This window comes from Rattus norvegicus, chromosome 1 (assembly GCF_036323735.1).
Source record: "Rattus norvegicus strain BN/NHsdMcwi chromosome 1, GRCr8, whole genome shotgun sequence".
In the NCBI taxonomy this organism is placed as follows: domain Eukaryota; kingdom Metazoa; phylum Chordata; class Mammalia; order Rodentia; family Muridae; genus Rattus; species Rattus norvegicus.
Window position 1 is genome coordinate 102,984,911 of NC_086019.1, and position 18,144 is coordinate 103,003,054.

Sequence of the window (18,144 nt, forward strand, 5' to 3'; positions counted from 1 at the left end):
CAACAATCCTGACGGGTGTAGTGACCCGTCTTTGATCTCAGCACTTGGAAGGCAGAGGCAGGCAGATCTTTGTGAGTTTGGGGACAGAATGGTCTACAGAGTGAGTTCCAGGACAGCCAGAGCTACATAGCGAGAAACTCTACGTAACTCTCAGAAAGAAAGTCTAGAACAGAGACCAAAAATGAGCACGCTTCTGGGGGAGGGTGTCCCTTTAAAAGGCTGCTAGGGGAGAGGGTTCTGGAATCTCTGCGGCCTCACAGAGAACCATCCTCCCTTCCCCCAACCCCGTGGGCTCTCTGTCCCAGGGGACCAGGCTGTAAGTCATTTTCTGGTGTGTGTATGTGTAGGGGTCGAGTTTGGGGAGGGCACTGAGCCAATGGGGCCACCTTCCTCAAACGGAGGAAGGAAATGCCTGGAAGTTAGTCACTGAGCTGCTAGGTGTGGGGTGGGGGTAGGCACAGTGGCAGAACTGAGTGTTTTAGAGGGGGTCATAAGTTCTTAGGTAAAGTAGTTGAGGAAGAGGCCAGTAGTTTGGAGTCATGGGATATTGGGACATTTTTGTTTGTTTGTTTGTTTGTTTTTGTTTGTTTGTTTGTGATAGTCTCACATAGCCCAGACTGGCTTTGAATTCATGATGTAGTGAAAAATGACCTTGAACTTGTAATCCTTCTGCCCCTATCCCCCCAAGAGCTGATGGCAGGTGCCTGCTTTATACTGTGCTAGGGCCTTGTGCACGCTGGGCAAGCACTCTCCTACCAAGCTATACTCCTAGCTCCTGTTTTATTTTGTATTGTTTGGTTTTGTTTGTTTTAGTTGAGATAGGCTCTCACACTGTAGTCAGCCTGGCCCAGAACTCATTATATGGCCCAGATCTGGCTTTGGACTTTTGAGCTCTTGCCTCAGCTTCCTTGAGGTTAGGAACCCAGGCAAGTGGCTGGCGTTGGGGGGATCTTGAGGTTGCCGGGTAGGAGTGCTTGAGGGAGGGAGGCCTTCTGACATGGAAGAGCTTCCTCCTGAGGAGCGGTGTGAGCCAGTCCTACCTGTGGTGTTCTTGGCAGCTGCCTCCTTGGCATGGGGGTGAAGAAGAGCCTTCAGACTGGAGGCAATTTGCTTAATCTCTTGAGCAGCGTCCTCACAGTACTATCCACTACTACCAGCTACTGGATCCGACAACAAGGGGGACACAGTGGCCTATGGCAGGAGTGTACCCATGGCGTCTGCTCCAACATGCCCTGCCAGAGTGAGACCTTCACTTGCTTTTACACCAGACCACACCCCAGAACCCACCCCTACCCCCACCCCCAGATGGGCTTTCCACCCCAGGCTCAGATCCAGCTGTCTTCTACCCTCAAGGCCCTTTCTCCCCAGACCTGCCTTGCTGCCCTCTCCCGTCCCACATCCTTGAACACCTGCTTCAAAATGGAGACAGATGAGCTCTAGATGCTCCTGGCGCGCGCGCGCGCGCGCGCGCGCGCGTGTGTGTGTGTGTGTGTGTGTGTGTGTGTGTGTGTGTGTGTGTGTCTGTGGTGGGGCAAGGGTGGCCAGAAGAGCTCTTTCATGGCAGCAAGGTGTCTAGCTGATGCTACCCTGTCTCTCCAGACACCTTGGCAGTGACCACAGCATGCATGGTGCTGGCAGCAGCCTTCAGTATCGTAGCTTTGGGGATGGGGATAAGGATTCAGTGTCAAGAGGCCGAGTCACTACGTAGCCAAAATACCATTGTCTTACTTTTTCTCAGCGGTGAGAAGGCAGTTACCCCCATGTAGGAGGGGTGGTGGTGGTGGTAGTGGTGGTGGTGGTGGTGGTGGTGGTGGTGGCAGTGGTGGTGACAATTCTGAAGGAGTTGGGCCTAGAAAGACTGATTGGCAAGGTTAGAAATGTGTGCTGGGGGAGGGATTTTGTAGCTGATGGAAGCCGACAGAGGGGATAGGAGTAGGGAATGTTTCTAACTCTTATGCCTGCTCTTGGGCCTTTTCCTTCTATTGCGTTCTCTTATTCATCCTCAATGGACTTTTGTTTTGTCTCATTGTATCTTGTTTTGCTCTGTTTGACTGTCCTCTCTTTTCTGAAGAGGAGAAGGAGTGGGTCTTGGGGAGATGAGGGAAGCTGGGAAAAGTTGAGGGAGAGGAAACTGTAGTCTGGGTATATTGTATATGGGAAGAATCTATTTTTAAGGAAAAAGAAAAAGAAAAAAGGAGGGGGAAGAAGCCCACGAAGGTGGAGATAAAGGGAATCTGGGCGTGGTTTTACAAGTCAAAGACAAGGGCGATTCTGAGGGGTGGGCTTGGGTGTAGTCCCTACCTGGTCACACTCACCTGAAGGGCGGGTGTGGCCCAGGGCTGCTGCTGCTGATTGCATTGACCGTATACACTGCAAAGAATGCCTGGAAGCCAGAAGTCTTCTTCTCCTGGTCCTACTTTTTCGGATGGTTGGCTTTACCCTTCTCGTTTATTGCGGGTAACCAGCACTAGGGGAAGAGGGTAGAAACTACCCCTTTAGAGGACTCCCCTCCCCAGAAACTTCCCAGTCACCTATTCTCCCAGGAAAGCCCACAATGACTTCCAGGGACCTCCCTGTCCCCGCACTCCAGCACACCCGATAGAGACGCCCTTGGAGCCCCCATCCCTAGTTGCCAGGCAGGCCAAGTCATCCGACCTGTGGCCCACCTTCCTCCCCCGGCTCTGCACTCCCTTCCTGCCAGGCTTCTGCTTTCTGCTTGCCGACATGATCATGCAGAGCACCGAAGCCATCAGCGGGTTCCCAGTGTGCCTGTGAATGCGGCCTGCCTGGGGCAGAATAAAGGAATGGCTTTTAGCATCGTCCCTGCGTGCTTTTCTGCGGAACGTAGAGACATAAGCTTGAAGACTACAGGGACACGGATAAAGTGACTTGTAGAGAGTTAAGGAGGTCAGAAGGAATATGGGAGGGTAGGAACGGAGACGTGAACTGTGAACTCTGGAACCAGGTGTGTACCCCGGGGATTTGCAGGAGATGCGGAAGTAGGGAGAGGGTGTGCAGACAAACCGACACCGGGTAGTCCTAGGGAACGTAGGCGCAGAGGATGTGGGCACAGGGAGAGAGTACGGGACTCGGGGGAGTCATAAAGGACGTGGGGGGGGGGGGACGCCAGGGAGGAGGTGGGGACGAGCGGACACTGGGAAGTCACGGGGAAGGAAAGTGTAGACGCTAGGACAGGAGAGAATCCGCAGAAAGAATGCGGAGGCAAACAAACAAAGGCGTGGGAAAAAAGGCACGATGTGAGTGTGGGATCGCGGACATGGGGACTTGGGGGTGCTGAGAAAGGAGGAACCTAGATGTGAATTGCAGATCTGGAGACAACAGGAGTTGCAGAGAAAATTAGGGTGAACAAACCCTCAGCAGACTTCACTCTTTGGAATGCCCTTTTCCCTACTTCTGTGCAACGCCCCCTCCACCCAGCGGCCCGCCCTGGATCCCGCCTCTCCCCCTGAATTCCGTTTTTTATTGGCTTTCTCTGAGTTTTGCGGCGGTTGATTGGTCGGTGTTGCGGCGCGCAGGCGCAGAGACAGATATGGGGGCGGACTGTGCGGCTGTCTGAATTAAGCGCAACCCGATCCGGCCAGAGACTGCTGCGTGAAGATGGCGGAGCTGCGCGCGCTCGTGGCTGTCAAGAGGGTCATCGACTTCGCCGTGAAGGTGACTTTCCCCACCCCCACTAGGTCCCAGCACCCTGAGACCGCAGCTATGAACGCCCAAGATCAGGAGCGTACCCCACATAAGAGAGCCTTTCAAATGTCAATTTCTATTGCCCTTTGACCCGACGTCAGTCATACCTGGAACAAAATTCAAGGGCTGTGCGTTTTTGACAATCAGATCCTTCTGAGGTCACGACCCTCTTTCCCTCTCTCTCAGTCCCTTGATTACTGTGGTCTGGAGGAGTATTAGTCCCAATTTAACACGTGGAGAAACTGAGGCACAAAGAAGTCACTTCGCAAGAGAGAAGCAGAATAGAGACTTCTATGTGGGGCTGCGATTCCATCCATCTTTACCTTCCAGGCTGCATTGTCTGCCTTCCAAGTACAGCTACATGGGGAGCCATCTGGTTCCATGGGACTCAGAAACTGCCTCCCCCATATAGTCATGGGATGCTTGAAATTTTTTTTATCTAGAAAGAAAAGGAGAGCTGTGCTTGCTGGAGAAGCAAGTTCAAAGGAGCCAGTTTGACCAAGAAGGCAGCCGAGTGTCAGGCATTTCACTGTCCATGAGCTGTTTGAGGGCAGCACCACCCCCACCCTATCCCCCAGGACCTGGTTTCTCCCCCAGTGAGAAGCTGCTATCGCCAGCATTGAATCAGACTGGGTTCCCAGGCCAGTCTCAGTGCTTGGCCTAACCTGAACTGAAAAAGATGGTGGCAAGTCATGTTTGTGTGTCTCCACTGTCCTGAGATCTCCTTCTGGGTTCTTGAAATTTCCTAGCATACGGAGGATACACCCAAGAGACCTCAGGGATTTGTAAAAACTGACTATAACATTTATTTTAATACCTCCATCCACACACCCCAACTGAGGAATGAGATAGGAGACAGGAGACAGGAGACAGACTCGGAGATTGAAGTGGGTACAAAGCACCAGCAGACATGATTCCTGTACAGAGATTGATCTCTTTGTACATCTTCTGTACTCTTAGAAACAGAGGCTTGAGGAGGCCCTGTTACTTGCCAGATGCCCACCCCCCCTTCCCTGCACCCCCAGCTGGGTAAACAGCAAGTGTCAGGAGTACAGGCAAGTCTGGCTGTTTGCCTGTTTGCTAGAGAAAAAGCAGCTTGGCTTGAGGTTGTTTCTAACAGCCTATGACAGAGATGGTGCTGCCAGACTCATTGAGATACATGTGGGTTCCTGGGAAACTCAACCACCATTTATGTATGTATGTATGTATGTATGTATGTATGTATGTATGTATTTATTTATGTGTGCTGGTGGGAATCAAACCCATGACCTTCTAAATGGTCGGCCAGGCCAGTACACTGAGCCATAGCTCCAGTCTTTTTTCCATTTTATTTTTAAAATTATTATTATTATCATTATCATTATCATCATTATTATGTGCATTGGTGTTTTGCTTGCATGCATGCATGCATGTCTGAAGGTGTCAAATACCCTGGAGCTAGGGTTTACAGACAGTTGTGAGATACCATGTCCAAAGCCCAGGTCCTCTGGAAGTGTTCTCACCCACTGAGCCATCTCTCCAGTCCCCAGTGTTAATTATGCCTGTGTGTGTGGATATGCACATAGAAGTGTAGGTGCCCGTGAAAGCTGGAATAGAGCATCAGAGCCCCTAAAGCCACAGTTAGAGGTGATCCTGAGCTGCCTGATGGGCGTGTTGGGGATTGAACCTGGGTACTTTGAAAGAGTGCCTAGTGTTCTTAACTACTGAGCTATCTCTCCAGCCCCTAGAGACAGTCGTAGTTGGTCCAGGTTGGCCTGGAATTCATTGTGAGGTCGAGGATGGCCTTGAACTCCTGGTCCTCCTGCCTCTACTTCCTGAGTGATGGGATTACAAGTGTGTACTATCACTCCTGGGTCTCTACAACTTATTCTGAGGTGTTTAATTGCCCAGGCTGGCCTCAGACGCTTTCATCCTCAACCTCTCAACTGGCTTTGATGCTGGGCCTGCAACACCACACCCAGCACCCTCAGCACCTAGAATGAGCTCTAATCCCAGCACCTCCTAGTGCAAAGCCTGCCCATGGTCATCTAGGCTGTGTTCCAGTGTGAGCCAAGAGTTTAAAGGCAAACACAGCGTGGTGTCAACCACCCCCCACCCCATTTCCTTGGAGTCAGTGGCACTTCCCTCCCATACTATGCAGGGTTTCCTCCTTCACATCCAGTGTCTGATGACACCCTCCTTCAGAAGGGCAGTGAGTCAGACCTGCCTAGCCTGACTCTAGATACCGCCTTTTCTCCTCTAACACCCAATGTCAGAACTGATGGACTCTCCGTTCTCAGCCCCAAACCTAATGCACCATTGTTTCCTTTCCAGCCCCAGGCCCTACCCCATTAGCCCCCGTCTCACCTGTGACCTAGCTCCAGTCTCCCCCTGAGATCTTGGCCTCTCCCCTCCCCCTGAGATCTTGGCCTCTCCCCTCCCCCTGAGATCTTGGGCTCTCCCCTTCCCCTGAGATCTTGGCCTCTCCCCTCCCCCTGAGATCTTGGCCTCTCCCCTCCCCCTGAGATCTTGGGCTCTCCCCTCTCCCTGAGATCTTGGGCTCTCCCCTCCCCCTGAGATCTTGGGCTTAACCTCCCCCTGAGATCTTAGGCTCTCCCCTTCCCCTGAGATCTTGGGCTCAGCCTCCCCCTGAGATCTTGGGCTCTCCCCTCCCCCTGAGATCTTGGGCTCTCCCCTTCCCCTGAGATCTTGGGCTCAGCCTCCCCCTGAGATCTTGGGCTCTCCCCTCCCCCTGAGATCTTGGGCTCAACCTCCCCCTGAGATCTTGGGCTCTCCCCTCCACCACTTTCTCATCCAACCTTGGGAACTTCCTACACACAGGGCTGACCTTGTCTTGGCTCCCCATCACTCTCCATACAAAGTCCCACCTCCTCAGGCTGGCTCTGGGGACCCTTGGCTATTTGGGGACCCTCCTGGAACCTTCTCTTCCTCTTTCCGCTTCCAGACCTCCAGCCTGTATTCTGTGTCAGCTGATTCTTTTGCTGTGATGTCCTTTCTGCTGTACCCTCTACCATCTCTCTCCTGTTTGGACAATTGTGACCAACTGATTATGTCAACATCGAATGAACCTCCTCTCTCCTGAAGGCCCCCAGTCTTGTCCTACCAGCCCTTTCCATAGTACATTGTGGTCCTCTCGTTTACCCCAGTGTGCCACCTGCACCCCCATTTCCAGACTGGCAGCTCCTTGCAGCCTGAACCGTATCTCACTCAACTCAGCATTCCTGGTATCACCCAGTCCCTCATGGTGTTGGTTCTAAGATCACCTTTTCTGAGGCCTTCTGTGATCCTTTGTTGCAGATCATGGTGCTCAGAGGTCCTACCCTTCCAACCCCCATCCTCCTACCATGTAACCAGCATCACTTTTTAAATCGGCATTCCGGAGTTTGAGATCTTGTCGGGGAAACAGTGTCTGATGTGTTCACAGTGGAAACAGTCTCAGGCTGCAGGCATACCATCAGAATGGTTCGTCCCAGTGATAAAATAGCCCTTAAAATTATTTTTGCTTTATATGCATAAATGTTTGCCTGTAAATATGTTATGCGCGGTATTTGCACGCACTGCTCTTGAAGGCCAGGAGAAGGCATCTGATCGCCTGGAACTGAAGTTACAGATGGTTGTGAGTCACCATGTGAATGCTGGGAACTGAACCCCAGTTTGGTGCAAGTGGAGCCAGTGCTCTTAACCTCTGGGCCTCATTCTCTTCCTCTTGGCAGTATTGCTTATGTGGCAGTACCTACTTTGTGAGGGTTAATTAATTTTTGTTATTTATTTATTTACTTATTTATTTATTTAAGATCATGGACATGCCACAGCACTACTGTGGAGACCAGAAGCCAACTCAAGGGAGTGGGCTCTCAGAGATCAAGTTCAGGTTATCAGGCTTGGCAGCAAACACCCTTAATCTATCAAACCATCTCAGCGGCTCGAAAGTGTAGCCCAGACTGATTTGGAACCCTTCATCCTCCTATCTGTGCCTCTTCGCCATAGCCTACTGGCAAGTGCCACCACAGTTGATTGTTGGATTTAGGAAGTCACTAGAACGGTGCCTGGTGTGCACTGAGTGCTGTTAATGATTTGGGTGGGTGGTGGAAGTCTCTTTAGCAACTTCCTTAAAATATAACCGGTGCTTGCCCAAGCAGGGAGAAAGAAAGTGTTAATAGGTATTCAGCAACTCCGTGAGGTGCTTGTTTCTGGCCAGGAACACATTTTCCATGAGGGTTAGCCCTCTGAGTTAACCAGGAAAGGCTGGAGGACAATCTGAGGCCCAGAAAAGAATCTCCCGACCAAGGAAGCATGTGTCCACCTGTGCAGTGGCCACCCCACCCCTTTAGTGCTTAAGGAAACACTGGCTCCCATACCTTTCCTTCACTGCCCTCGTTTTCACCCCCCCCAGCCCCAGACCCTAGTGTTACCAGCAGGAGACCTTCTTTATTTGCTCAGTGCTCTGACCCCACAGTAGCCAGGCTGTCACTGGTGCGTGCTGCCAGTGTGTGATCTCCCATCAGGCCTCGCTGCTCTGCTTGTTCTGTGCCCTACAGGTGCCCTTTCCCATCAAGCTCTGCTAAGAGTGTGGCACAGACCCAAAGGGAAGTCCATGCACTGTGTCAAGGGTCCAGGAAACTGCATTTAAAAACCTCTCTTTAAAAAAAAAATTAGTGTGTGTGTGTGTGTGTGTGTGTGTGTGTGTGTGTACAAGCAAGCACATGGGCCGAGGTCAGAGGACAAATTGAAGGAATCAGTCCTCTACTCTCAACATGTAGATCGTGGGGATCAAAGTCAGGGTATTAGGAGGCACCTTTATCCACTGGGCCTCTGTTTCCTTTATGTTTGTCTTTAGTTGTTTTTGTTTTGTTTTGTTTGAGTCAAGAGTTTTAAGTGTCCTACACTGGCCTTGAACTTGCTCTCCCGCCTCCAACTCCCAAATACTGGGATTATAGGTGTGCACCCCCACATTCTACTAATAGAAACCGCCCAGCACCATAATCCCATCCACCCAGGGAGCCTCCTCATGAACACCAAACGTCCAAGCCCATCCTGAGCTACCATGAATCCAAAGCCATACTGAGCAACATACTGAGACCCTGTGTCAAAATTAAACAGGGGAGCACATTGCTGCTGGTGATGTAGTTCCGTGAACCAACAGGCTCTGGGTTCAATCTCTTAAAGGGATTAAGAGATAGTTTGTGTTGGCTACAGCAGAGAGGCAGGTGCACTGAGATGAGGGAAGCTTTTCTATAGGCCCAAGATATGCTACGCGGAGGCATTCTTAGCCTTTGGGTTGATGGAAGCTAGTGGTCTGCTGAGGTAATAGATTCTAAATGCCTTTATCTGTTAAGCACGGATGTTAGTTCGGGCACAAAGGAGGGCCAAGACTAGACTAGAACTAACCCAAGGTAAGGTAATTAACCTCTGGACCTATATTACAGTCTCTTCACAGTTCTGATATTCTAGGCACAACCTTCAGACACAGCTGATTTTCAGGAGTTTCCTTCAAAAACCAAACCCCTCCCCCTCTTGGAAGTAGTGGCAATAGACACACTTGCTAACTCCATAGAGCCTCCTGCTTCCAAGACAGTCTTCAGTTAGACCCCGTCCCTGGGCCTCAGGTGCTTCAATGGGGCGATAACAGCGGCCGAGCTCCCTGGCTTACAGGACAGACTACAAGAAGCCAGGCTGTTAAAGCGAGTTAGATCCTGGGGCAGAGCCGCCTGCATAAACTGAACGAAGCCTAAGATGCTGGACAGAGCTCTGCCCTGCACCTAAAATACAAGCAAGGGAGAGCTGGAGCCGCCACTCAGGGGTGGGGTGCTTGCTGGCATGCTGGGCTGAAACCTCACCCCTGCCACAGAGAAAACTAAGACACCGCTGCAGACCTGCCAACCATTGTTTCCTGACTTAACCCCCAGCAAGCAGCTGGAAAAGGTCTGTCAGTCCCACTCAGCAGGTGACCTAGTAGATTCCTAGGCCCTTTTTTCCTAGGGTAGCCGAAGTGAGGTCAGCCCTGGGCCTCCCTCCAGTCACCAGCACAGGCCTTTGCTGCGGAGGGAGTGGCCTCTCTGTCTTAAAGAGGAAATTTCACGTAGTGCTTTTTTGTTTGCTTTGCAGTAGGGTCTGACTCATGTCACCATGCTTGGTTTACCTAATGCTGAGGGTGGAACCCAGCGCTTCATGCATGCCGGGAGGCGACCTCCTCAGCCCTGCCTGGATTTTATTTTATTTTATTTTTTAAGGCAAAGGTTTTTGTTTGCATGTTCTGCGCTGGTGTGTCTAAGGGCACGGGCAGATGCCCTGGGGCTTTAGTTGTGACCTTGTAAGACAGTTCTTGCTGGCTTGTGGACAAGTATCTGCTGCCCAGCTAGCGATATGCATGCAGGACAGTTCAAAACCATATCTGTTATCTACTACACTCATGACAGTCACAACTCTAAGGCTAGCCTGGGCCACAGAGCAAGTTCAAGGCCAGTAGGGGCAAATTTGTAAGTCGCTACCTCAAAGTAAAAAGAGATACTGCCATGTAGCTAACTGGCAGAATGTCTGTCTAAAATTCACAAACTTCTGCTAGAATCCCCAGTGAGAACCTGGGAGCGTGGCAAGCCCTGTCTCACGTGCCTTTGGAAGGCCGTTGGTGCCTGTCACAGTCACAATAGTTCAGTACTGCTGGCCTCTCTACCGTGAAGCCACTGCGCTCTACTCTGGTCACACTGGCTTCCTCTGACTCTCCCCCCCCCCCCCCAGCTTCTTTCTACTTCAGGGTCTTAGCACCTCCTACCGACCTCGCTGGAATACCATTCCTCACACTTTACCTGGTCAGCCTCGGTCCTTGTTCAGATCTTAGCCTAGGGGCCACTATCCAATTGAGCTCTTCTCTAACAGCTTTCTCAGGCCCCTGTTACCTTTCCTCCGAACTCTAGAAACTCCTAGAAACCATCGGTAGTAACTTGGGGGCTGCAGGACTGTGTCACTGTCAGCCAGGCACTGTTCGTATGGGAGAGGATGAGAGCTGGTCTCTGAGGCTAGAATAACGCATGATGTTCAGTACAGTGGCTCAGAGCAGGACTCCTACATGGCAACCTTCCATTCATGGTGGGTGGCAGTATCGTCTCCATCTACTTCTTCAGGGCACTGGGAACAAGGTGCATCTAATGACACACACCTGAAATCCTAGCGTCAGAGGGAAGTGGAGTTGTCCATCGGTCTCCACATGCATACCATGGCACACGAAGGCACACACGAGCACACAACGATAATATTTAAAGTAGTTTTTAATTTTATCTGTCTGTGTACATGTGAGTACAGAACATGTAGAGACCAGAAGAGGGTGTCAGATCCCCCTGGAGTTGGAGGTACAGGCACTTGTGGAACTCCGGTCCTCTGGAAGAACAGCAAGTCTAAAGAACACACAAATGTAATAAGCCAGTTCTTCCCTGGGCCTCTGAAGGGAGCACTGTGCCCACATCCTGAGTTCAGGTCCATGCAAGTAAACATGACTGTTTTGGGCTGATCTCACTACTTGGCCAGCCATCAAGCTTCTGAACTTCCCACCTCAGCCACCGTAGTGTTAGGTTACAGATGTGTGCAACCACACTTGGCTGTTGGATGCACTTCTTTGGAGGTATCCTGGTAGGTATTATTCACTGGGACTGAAGCATATAAAACGTACACACACACACACACACACACACACACACACACACACACCCCAAGAGTAGACACAGTGTCCAAACAACCGTGTCAAGTGTCCCTGCTGCTTAGTAAAATCTGAATGAGAAATGAGAGGGTGGCCTGGCATCATGTGTGAGTTCTGGAACCCATGACCCTAATACAAGAACGCCTTGGCTCTTTGTGGACCTCTGCTGACCTAGGTGTGTAAGGGTCAGCACTACAGCCCTGGCCTTAACCTCCTCCCTGATCCTGTGCCTTCCCTGTGTGCTACACAGATTCGGGTAAAGCCTGACAAGTCTGGAGTGGTGACTGATGGTGTGAAGCACTCCATGAACCCCTTCTGTGAGATTGCAGTGGAAGAGGCTGTGCGACTAAAGGAGAAGAAGCTGGTGAAGGAGATCATTGCTGTCAGCTGTGGCCCCCCACAGTGCCAGGTGCTCAGGGACCCTGAGTGAGTGAAAAGTCTGTGTGACTCCCACAACTCCTAGGTCTGAGGGAGGAGGATTGAAAGCCTGAACCCTGGGTCTGAAGGAAAAGGCTGAGTGGACACATGAGTCTGAGGGAGGAGGCTGAGTGGACACATGAGTCTGAGGGAGGAGGCTGAGTGGACACATGAGTCTGAGGGAGGAGGCTGAGTGGACACATGAGTCTGTGGGAGGAGGCTGAGCATCCCCCAGTCTGAGAGAGGAGGCTGAGCCTGAACCTACCTCAGTCTGAGGGAGGAAGGCTGCAGCCTGTATCCTGGGTCTGAGGGAGGAGGACTGGGGCCTCGACCTATGTCACCGGCATGATGTATGTATAGTAACTGCTCTGCCCTCTTCAGGAGACCATCCGAACTGCTCTGGCCATGGGCGCAGACAGAGGCATCCACGTGGAAGTGCCAGGGGCAGAGGCAGAAAACTTAGGCCCCCTGCAGGTGGCCCGGGTCCTGGCCAAGTTGGCTGAAAAGGAGAAGGTGGACCTTTTGTTCCTGGGCAAGCAGGTTGGTGTGCCAGACCTTCTGTTACCCACCCCTCACCCTGCTTAGGATGGGGGTGAGACCACACTGCAGCAGGCTCAGGCCCAGCAATTTACACAACCAGGTCAAGTAGCAGAGGACCCTGCCATCTCCACTGACAGAGCGTGAGCCGGCAACACAGGCATCCAACAGTCTGTGCTGTGGGCTCATGTGGGTGAGATGGGCCTGGCCCAAGCCAGGCATAGTGTAGGGGCAGTAACAGGCTAAGAGCATGCTGCAGCATCTGGCTTGATAACTGTGTTATCAAGGGGGGGGGGGGGGACTGGGAACAACCAAAGAACATGTCTGTGTGTCTGAGGGGCAGAGACGCCAGGGAAAGGTAGGAATTCAGGAGACAGGCCTTGAAACTTACTTGAGCGTGTTTGTCATAGGCAGTAGTGAGTCACAGCTGGTCTGTGAGCAGGAGAGGGGCAGGATCTCCTCTGGGGCCAGGACAAATGGCCTGCAGTTTGTAGAAGTGGACCAAGTTGATGACAGGGCCACATCAGGGCTCACAGAGGCTGTCTTGCTGCTGGTTGGCTCACCGCTCCCCTCTGGAGATCCAGGGACATTCACCTTCCTGTGGGAGCTGCCTCCAGCCTTCTTCTCACAAAGATAAGCTTTGTGGTATCACAGGAGATGGCAGAAGAAGGGGGTGTAGGAAGAGTCACAGGCAGAAAGGAGACAGAGGAAGGACAAGACAGGAGGAGATCAATGGGGCATAGAGGCTGAGTACAGGAGGCTAAGGAGATGGCTGGGGGCGGGGGGTGTCCTAGGGACGGGGGAAGGGCCCCAGGAAACCAGGCCAGCCCTGAGAGAGGATGTGGGTGCAGGACATGGGAATCCTGCCAGCACTGTAGAATCAGATAACAGAACACATTGCCAGTAGCCAGAGAGTCAGTCATGGGAGAATTCCCTAAACTGAGGCCAAGTGCTGAACCCAAGAACAAACCAAAGAGACAGGTCCTGGTAGGGTTGGGGTCCAGGTGTCCCTGGAACCAGCTGTTGGTAGCCTGGCATTTAGCAGCTCCAGGAACAGCAGGGCTTCCTCTTCAAGTTTCAGCTGGAGTCCTGGGCCCATCCCAGAACCTATCAGTGGAGTGAGGAGGGGAGAGTGGATAGAATGTCCATACTGGCTTTGCTTTTGTTCCTCTGGGTTTCTGCTGGGTCTGGCACCTGTCCTGGCTGCCTTGGAAGTTAGGTGAATGAGTGACTGTACAGAGGTCAAAAGGGACACCAGGCTGCTTATTTTCTTGGTCCCGGGGAGGAAATCATGCCAGACCAATAATCTATAGCCCCAGGCAACATTTGCATTGCCAATGAGGTTTTATTGGTACACCCATAAATGTTCATTTACATATCGCCTGTCACTTGAAAGCTATGTGACTTGCTGGAACAGCTTAGAAAGGCTAAATAAATTACTTCCAGTCTTGCCTGCTGAGAACTGTCATGGATAAGAAGTCTAAGTGGGCTGGCATAAGTCCAGCCACCATCATAAACTCCTCTCTATCCCTCCCTCTCTCTTCCTGCTAGGCTATTGATGATGACTGTAACCAGACAGGTCAGATGACAGCCGGACTTCTGGACTGGCCGCAGGTGAGGCTGGGGTAAGGAGCACCTGACCTCATCCTCCAAGCTCGGCTGCTCTCTGGGGCCTTTGCACCCGCTGTCTTCACTTCCCGGGGTGCTGTTCCCACAACTTGCTTCTTGGCTTCCTCAAGGCTGTGTGCTTCAGGTCTCTGCTCAAAGGGACTGGATCAAACATTGTTCTGAAGAGACTTAAACATTGGCCAGTTACTAGACTATCAAGGTTTTTGCAACAGCTTTACTGAGAAATCAGGAGCCTACAGTGAGCTATGCACATTTAAAGTGTATGGTTTGCAATGAGAGACCTTGCCTCAGAAAGTAAGGTGGAGAGAAAGATGGCTCAGTGGATAAAGGGGCCACCAGGCCTGATCTGAGTTTGATCCCCTGGACCCCCATGGTGAGAGCAAACTAACTCCCCCAAGTTACACACACACACACACACACACACACACACACACACACACACACACACACTAAATAAAATAAGTATAAAATTTAAAAATAAGACGGACCATGATTGAGGAAGGCATTGCTGTTGTCCAGCGGATCCCAAATGCGCCTGTCTGCTCGCACATGTATACAAACACAGAGTTCAAAGTCTGACACATTTGACACAGGGCTGACCTATGGAATCATCACCGGAGTCATGATAGTGCACCTCAGTTGTTTAGGTTATGGTGAGATGGCTCAGCAGGTAAAGGCACTTGCTACCAAGTCTGACCACCTGAGTTCTGTTGTTGTAAAAATATAAAAGAAAAAAAAAAAAACACAGTCTTTTTACCCGCTCTAGGTCTGGCACAGCAGTGCCCCAAGATATCCGCTAGATATCTTGCCAGAAGCGTACATCCCAACTCCATGTGACGGAGTTGGCCGCCGCCACACACTCTCTTACAGTTAAATCTGCACATGACAGAACACATGACACAGTAACCTTTGATCTAATTGATAAGATATAATGGCCCACCTAAACGTACAAAGCCTGGTGCACATCCATCCCTGAAGAACATTCATAACAACCTGTAAAGGTACAGTGTGGGATCTTAATGTCAGCGTCCATGTTGTCCCGCAGCTACTCTGCCATCTCCTACTCTCCTACTCCCTCAAACTTTTCTCCCACCCATCCTTCCTTCTCGTCCAATGACAGGCCTTGTTCTATCCTGTACTGCCCTCACCTGTATTTTACAAATTAAATTGGGAGAAGGTTCTGATGAAGTCACCTGAGTCCTGAGTATGTGACTAGGCAGCCTTTCTTGGGGCAGCAGAATTAGCATCAAAATACAGATAACTCCAGGGCAAACGGCAACAGGGTTGATCTCAGAGATGACTGTTGACTCCTCCTCCCTCCTCTACCTCTTGAGTGCTGTGGTGACAGGCATATACCCGTAGCCCCCGTTTGTGTGGTGCTAGGGATGGAACCCAAGGCTTTGAACATACAAGGCAAGCATTGTACCAACTGAACTACATCTTCGGTCTTCAAGGTCCTGATTCCACAGCGGAATTGAAAACTTGGTTCAGGGTTAGAGAATGAATGTTGAGGGCTGGAAAGATGACTTGTCAGTTAAGAGCACTGGCTGCACTGACAGAGGTCAGAACGTGGTTCCTTCCCAGTGTCCATATCAGGCAGCTGCCTGAGACTCCAGATCCAAGGGGTCCAATACCCTGTTCTGGGCCATGTGGGCTCTGTACTTACTATAAGCGCACATATACAAATCATGTTAGGAAAACAATAAATGTAGCTAGTGTTAGAGTAGCAGAGGGACCACAGGCTGAAACAGTATACAACAAAAAGCAGACTCGTGGAAGTGACATGTCTAGTGTGGTCTAGCCTTTCTCTCACTATCTCTGAAAGTTTTTTTTTTTTTATTTACACATATGTGTGTGCTTGTGTGCATTTGTGAGGGCGACCTTGGAGGCCAGAAGGCAGCATTGGATTCCCTAGAGCTGGACTTGCAGATGGGTGTGAGCCATTATGTGGGTGCTGGAATTGAACTCAGGTCTTCTGGAAAAGTAGTAGGTGCTCTTAACCACTGAGCCATTTCTCTAGTTTCTAGATTTATTTTATTGTTAATTATGTATATGTGTGGGGTGGGAGGGGAAACACTGGGGTGGGAGGGGTTATGCGCACATGTGTGCAGGTACCTACAGAGGCCAGAAATGGACATCAGAGCCCTGAAGCTGGAGTACAAGGCACTGACATGGATGCTGGGAACCAACCAGGACCTCTGCGAGAGCAGCCAAGTGCTTTCAACCTCCAAGCCACCTTTCTAGCCCCATGCCACATTTGAATGAAGTGAAGATGAGCTCCTACTCTACCCCCAGGGTTTGCAGTGCTGTGGGGGACCCTGAGTTTACATATCACAGGACTCTCGTCACTTGCTTTAGTCTCCTCAGTTCACTTCTCTGCTGCCTATGCTCAGCAGTGGAGCCCAAAGCCTGCTCAGTGCCTGTTTGAATTCACTTTCCTCCGATGCTGTCTCCTCCAGGGTACATTCGCCTCTCAGGTGACACTGGAGGGGGACAAGGTAAAAGTGGAACGGGAAATTGACGGGGGTCTGGAGACGATTCGCCTGAAACTGCCAGCTGTGGTGACTGCTGACTTAAGACTCAATGAGCCTCGCTATGCCACACTGCCCAACATCATGGTGAGTGGTTGGCGACAAGCCACCGGGACCTACTTTGGGCCTCTTCAGTGATTGGATGACACAAGACAAGGGCACAAGGGATATAGATCCAAAGGGAAGGGTCACCTCTACCAGTGGCAAAAGTTAATGGGCTAGTGTAGCAAGAGGAGGACCCATCGGGGTTACAAGTGGTAGGAAGTCTCTACATACAGCAGAAGGGTTTCTTCCTGACATCCTAGCCAGTGGGAGTCCACTAGATAATTCTGGGTAAATAGCAAGACTTCATCTAGTCTTGGCACATGGTCATTTTTGTGAGTTAGAAGTCATTGTTTAGAACATCTTGGAGGGAGCTAAGGTCTCTTGGTCACCAAGAAGTTGATTCCAAATCCTCACAGCGAGCAAGGTGAGTTCTTTCAGTCAGCTTGACCAAGATGTGTGGTTAGTGGGTCACCTTGGCCAGTATGGAAGGTTAAGTGTGCCACCGTGGCTAGTAGGAAGGTTCAATGGGTCAAGCCAGCCAATGGGGAAGCTTCAGTAGATCAGCTTAGCCAATGGGAAGATTCAGTGGATCAAGCCAGCCAATGGGGAAGATTCAGTAGATCAGCTTAGCCAGTGGGAAGATTCAGTGGATCAAGCCAGCCAATGGGGAAGATTCAGTAGGTCAGCTCAGCTGCAGTCTGTGGAGTCGTCATAGCCAAAAGGACATCTGTTTGTCCTGGACTCTGTGAGGAGCTTAGGTTGGGTCACCGAGGGAGATCTTCTGCAGTAGCAGAGCCTCCTAGGGCATCCTAGCCTGAAGGGACAGACTGCATCAGGTTTAGCTATGAGAAATCACACTCCCGGCCTGCGGAGAAGTCCTGAGAGATTCTGGCAACAGGCATGGCTTCAAACACGAACCACTCACCAGGAGGAGGTTGGGTCAGGCAAGGGCTTTGCAGCTCCCTGAGCCACTGATTGCTGTGTGCAGAAAGCCAAGAAGAAGAAGATTGAAGTGATCAAGGCTGGAGACCTGGGTGTGGACCTGACCTCCAAGGTCTCCGTGATCAGTGTGGAGGAGCCCCCTCAGCGCTTAGCAGGAGTAAAGGTAGAGACCACGGAAGACCTGGTGGCCAAGCTGAAGGAGGTGGGGAGGATCTGAGACCCTCCCTGATATGCCACAATAAAACTGTGCCTTTCCAAGACACTGCCTCTCTTTCCTCATTCTTTGGACAACTTGCTTGATTCATTCATCAAATGTCTACCTAAATCCCCCCATGTGACAGGCCCAGTGCAGGGTGAGGCTGGGCCTTTGAGTCACATCCCAGCCATTGACTTCACAGTAAAGGAATGGATGCTGGCAGAAGCAACTGTAGTACAGGCTGAGGAGGGCTGGGTGGGGAGAACCCTCCCAGGAAGATGGAGTCAGATGAGTGCTGGAGGAATATCAGGGAGACAGGGGCTCATGGCTGCGGAGGGTTTGCTAAAGTCTCCGAGCGAGCTGATCCCCACTGAGACTGGCACCCCACAAAGCCTGAGGCTAGAGGCTTGTGTCTGTTCAGGGATGAGTAGACCAATAAGATACTAAAAACTCGT

At 51.2% G+C, this 18,144-nt stretch overlaps 2 protein-coding genes across 3 annotated transcripts; both read left to right on the forward strand.

Moving 5' to 3' along the window:
* Positions 1 to 211: 211 nt before the first annotated feature.
* On the forward strand, positions 212 to 3,100 carry Cldnd2 (claudin domain containing 2). Of its 2 annotated transcripts, NM_001109143.1 has the most exons (5): positions 212 to 316; positions 1,059 to 1,240; positions 1,600 to 1,740; positions 2,338 to 2,457; positions 2,702 to 2,898. In NM_001109143.1, the coding sequence occupies exons 2-5, from the start codon at positions 1,072 to 1,074 to the stop codon at positions 2,773 to 2,775; spliced, it is 504 nt and encodes a 167-aa protein (NP_001102613.1). In that variant the 5' UTR covers positions 212 to 316; positions 1,059 to 1,071; the 3' UTR covers positions 2,776 to 2,898. The 2 variants fall into 2 exon arrangements, with proteins under 2 accessions (NP_001102613.1, XP_038943304.1); XM_039087376.2 differs by lacking the exon at positions 212 to 316 and having other exon boundaries at positions 1,072 to 1,240; positions 2,338 to 2,428; positions 2,702 to 3,100.
* A 488-nt stretch (positions 3,101 to 3,588) lies between these two features.
* On the forward strand, positions 3,589 to 17,753 carry Etfb (electron transfer flavoprotein subunit beta). The gene is made up of 6 exons (NM_001004220.1): positions 3,589 to 3,675; positions 11,643 to 11,801; positions 12,191 to 12,349; positions 13,898 to 13,960; positions 16,435 to 16,593; positions 17,540 to 17,753. The coding sequence occupies exons 1-6, from the start codon at positions 3,619 to 3,621 to the stop codon at positions 17,708 to 17,710; spliced, it is 768 nt and encodes a 255-aa protein (NP_001004220.1). The 5' UTR covers positions 3,589 to 3,618; the 3' UTR covers positions 17,711 to 17,753.
* Positions 17,754 to 18,144: the final 391 nt, after the last annotated feature.

Coding starts and splice junctions, on each gene's coding strand:
- Cldnd2 (XM_039087376.2), top strand. CDS start 1,072: ATGGGGGTGAAGAAGAGCCTTCAGACTGGAGGCAATTTGCTTAATCTC. Junction 1,241..1,599: donor CTCCAACATGCCCTGCCAGA/GTGAGACCTTCA, acceptor CTGTCTCTCCAG/ACACCTTGGCAGTGACCACA. Junction 2,429..2,701: donor TGGTCCTACTTTTTCGGATG/GTTGGCTTTACC, acceptor CCTTCCTGCCAG/GCTTCTGCTTTCTGCTTGCC.
- Etfb (NM_001004220.1), top strand. CDS start 3,619: ATGGCGGAGCTGCGCGCGCTCGTGGCTGTCAAGAGGGTCATCGACTTC. Junction 3,676..11,642: donor TCATCGACTTCGCCGTGAAG/GTGACTTTCCCC, acceptor TGTGCTACACAG/ATTCGGGTAAAGCCTGACAA. Junction 16,594..17,539: donor CCACACTGCCCAACATCATG/GTGAGTGGTTGG, acceptor TGCTGTGTGCAG/AAAGCCAAGAAGAAGAAGAT.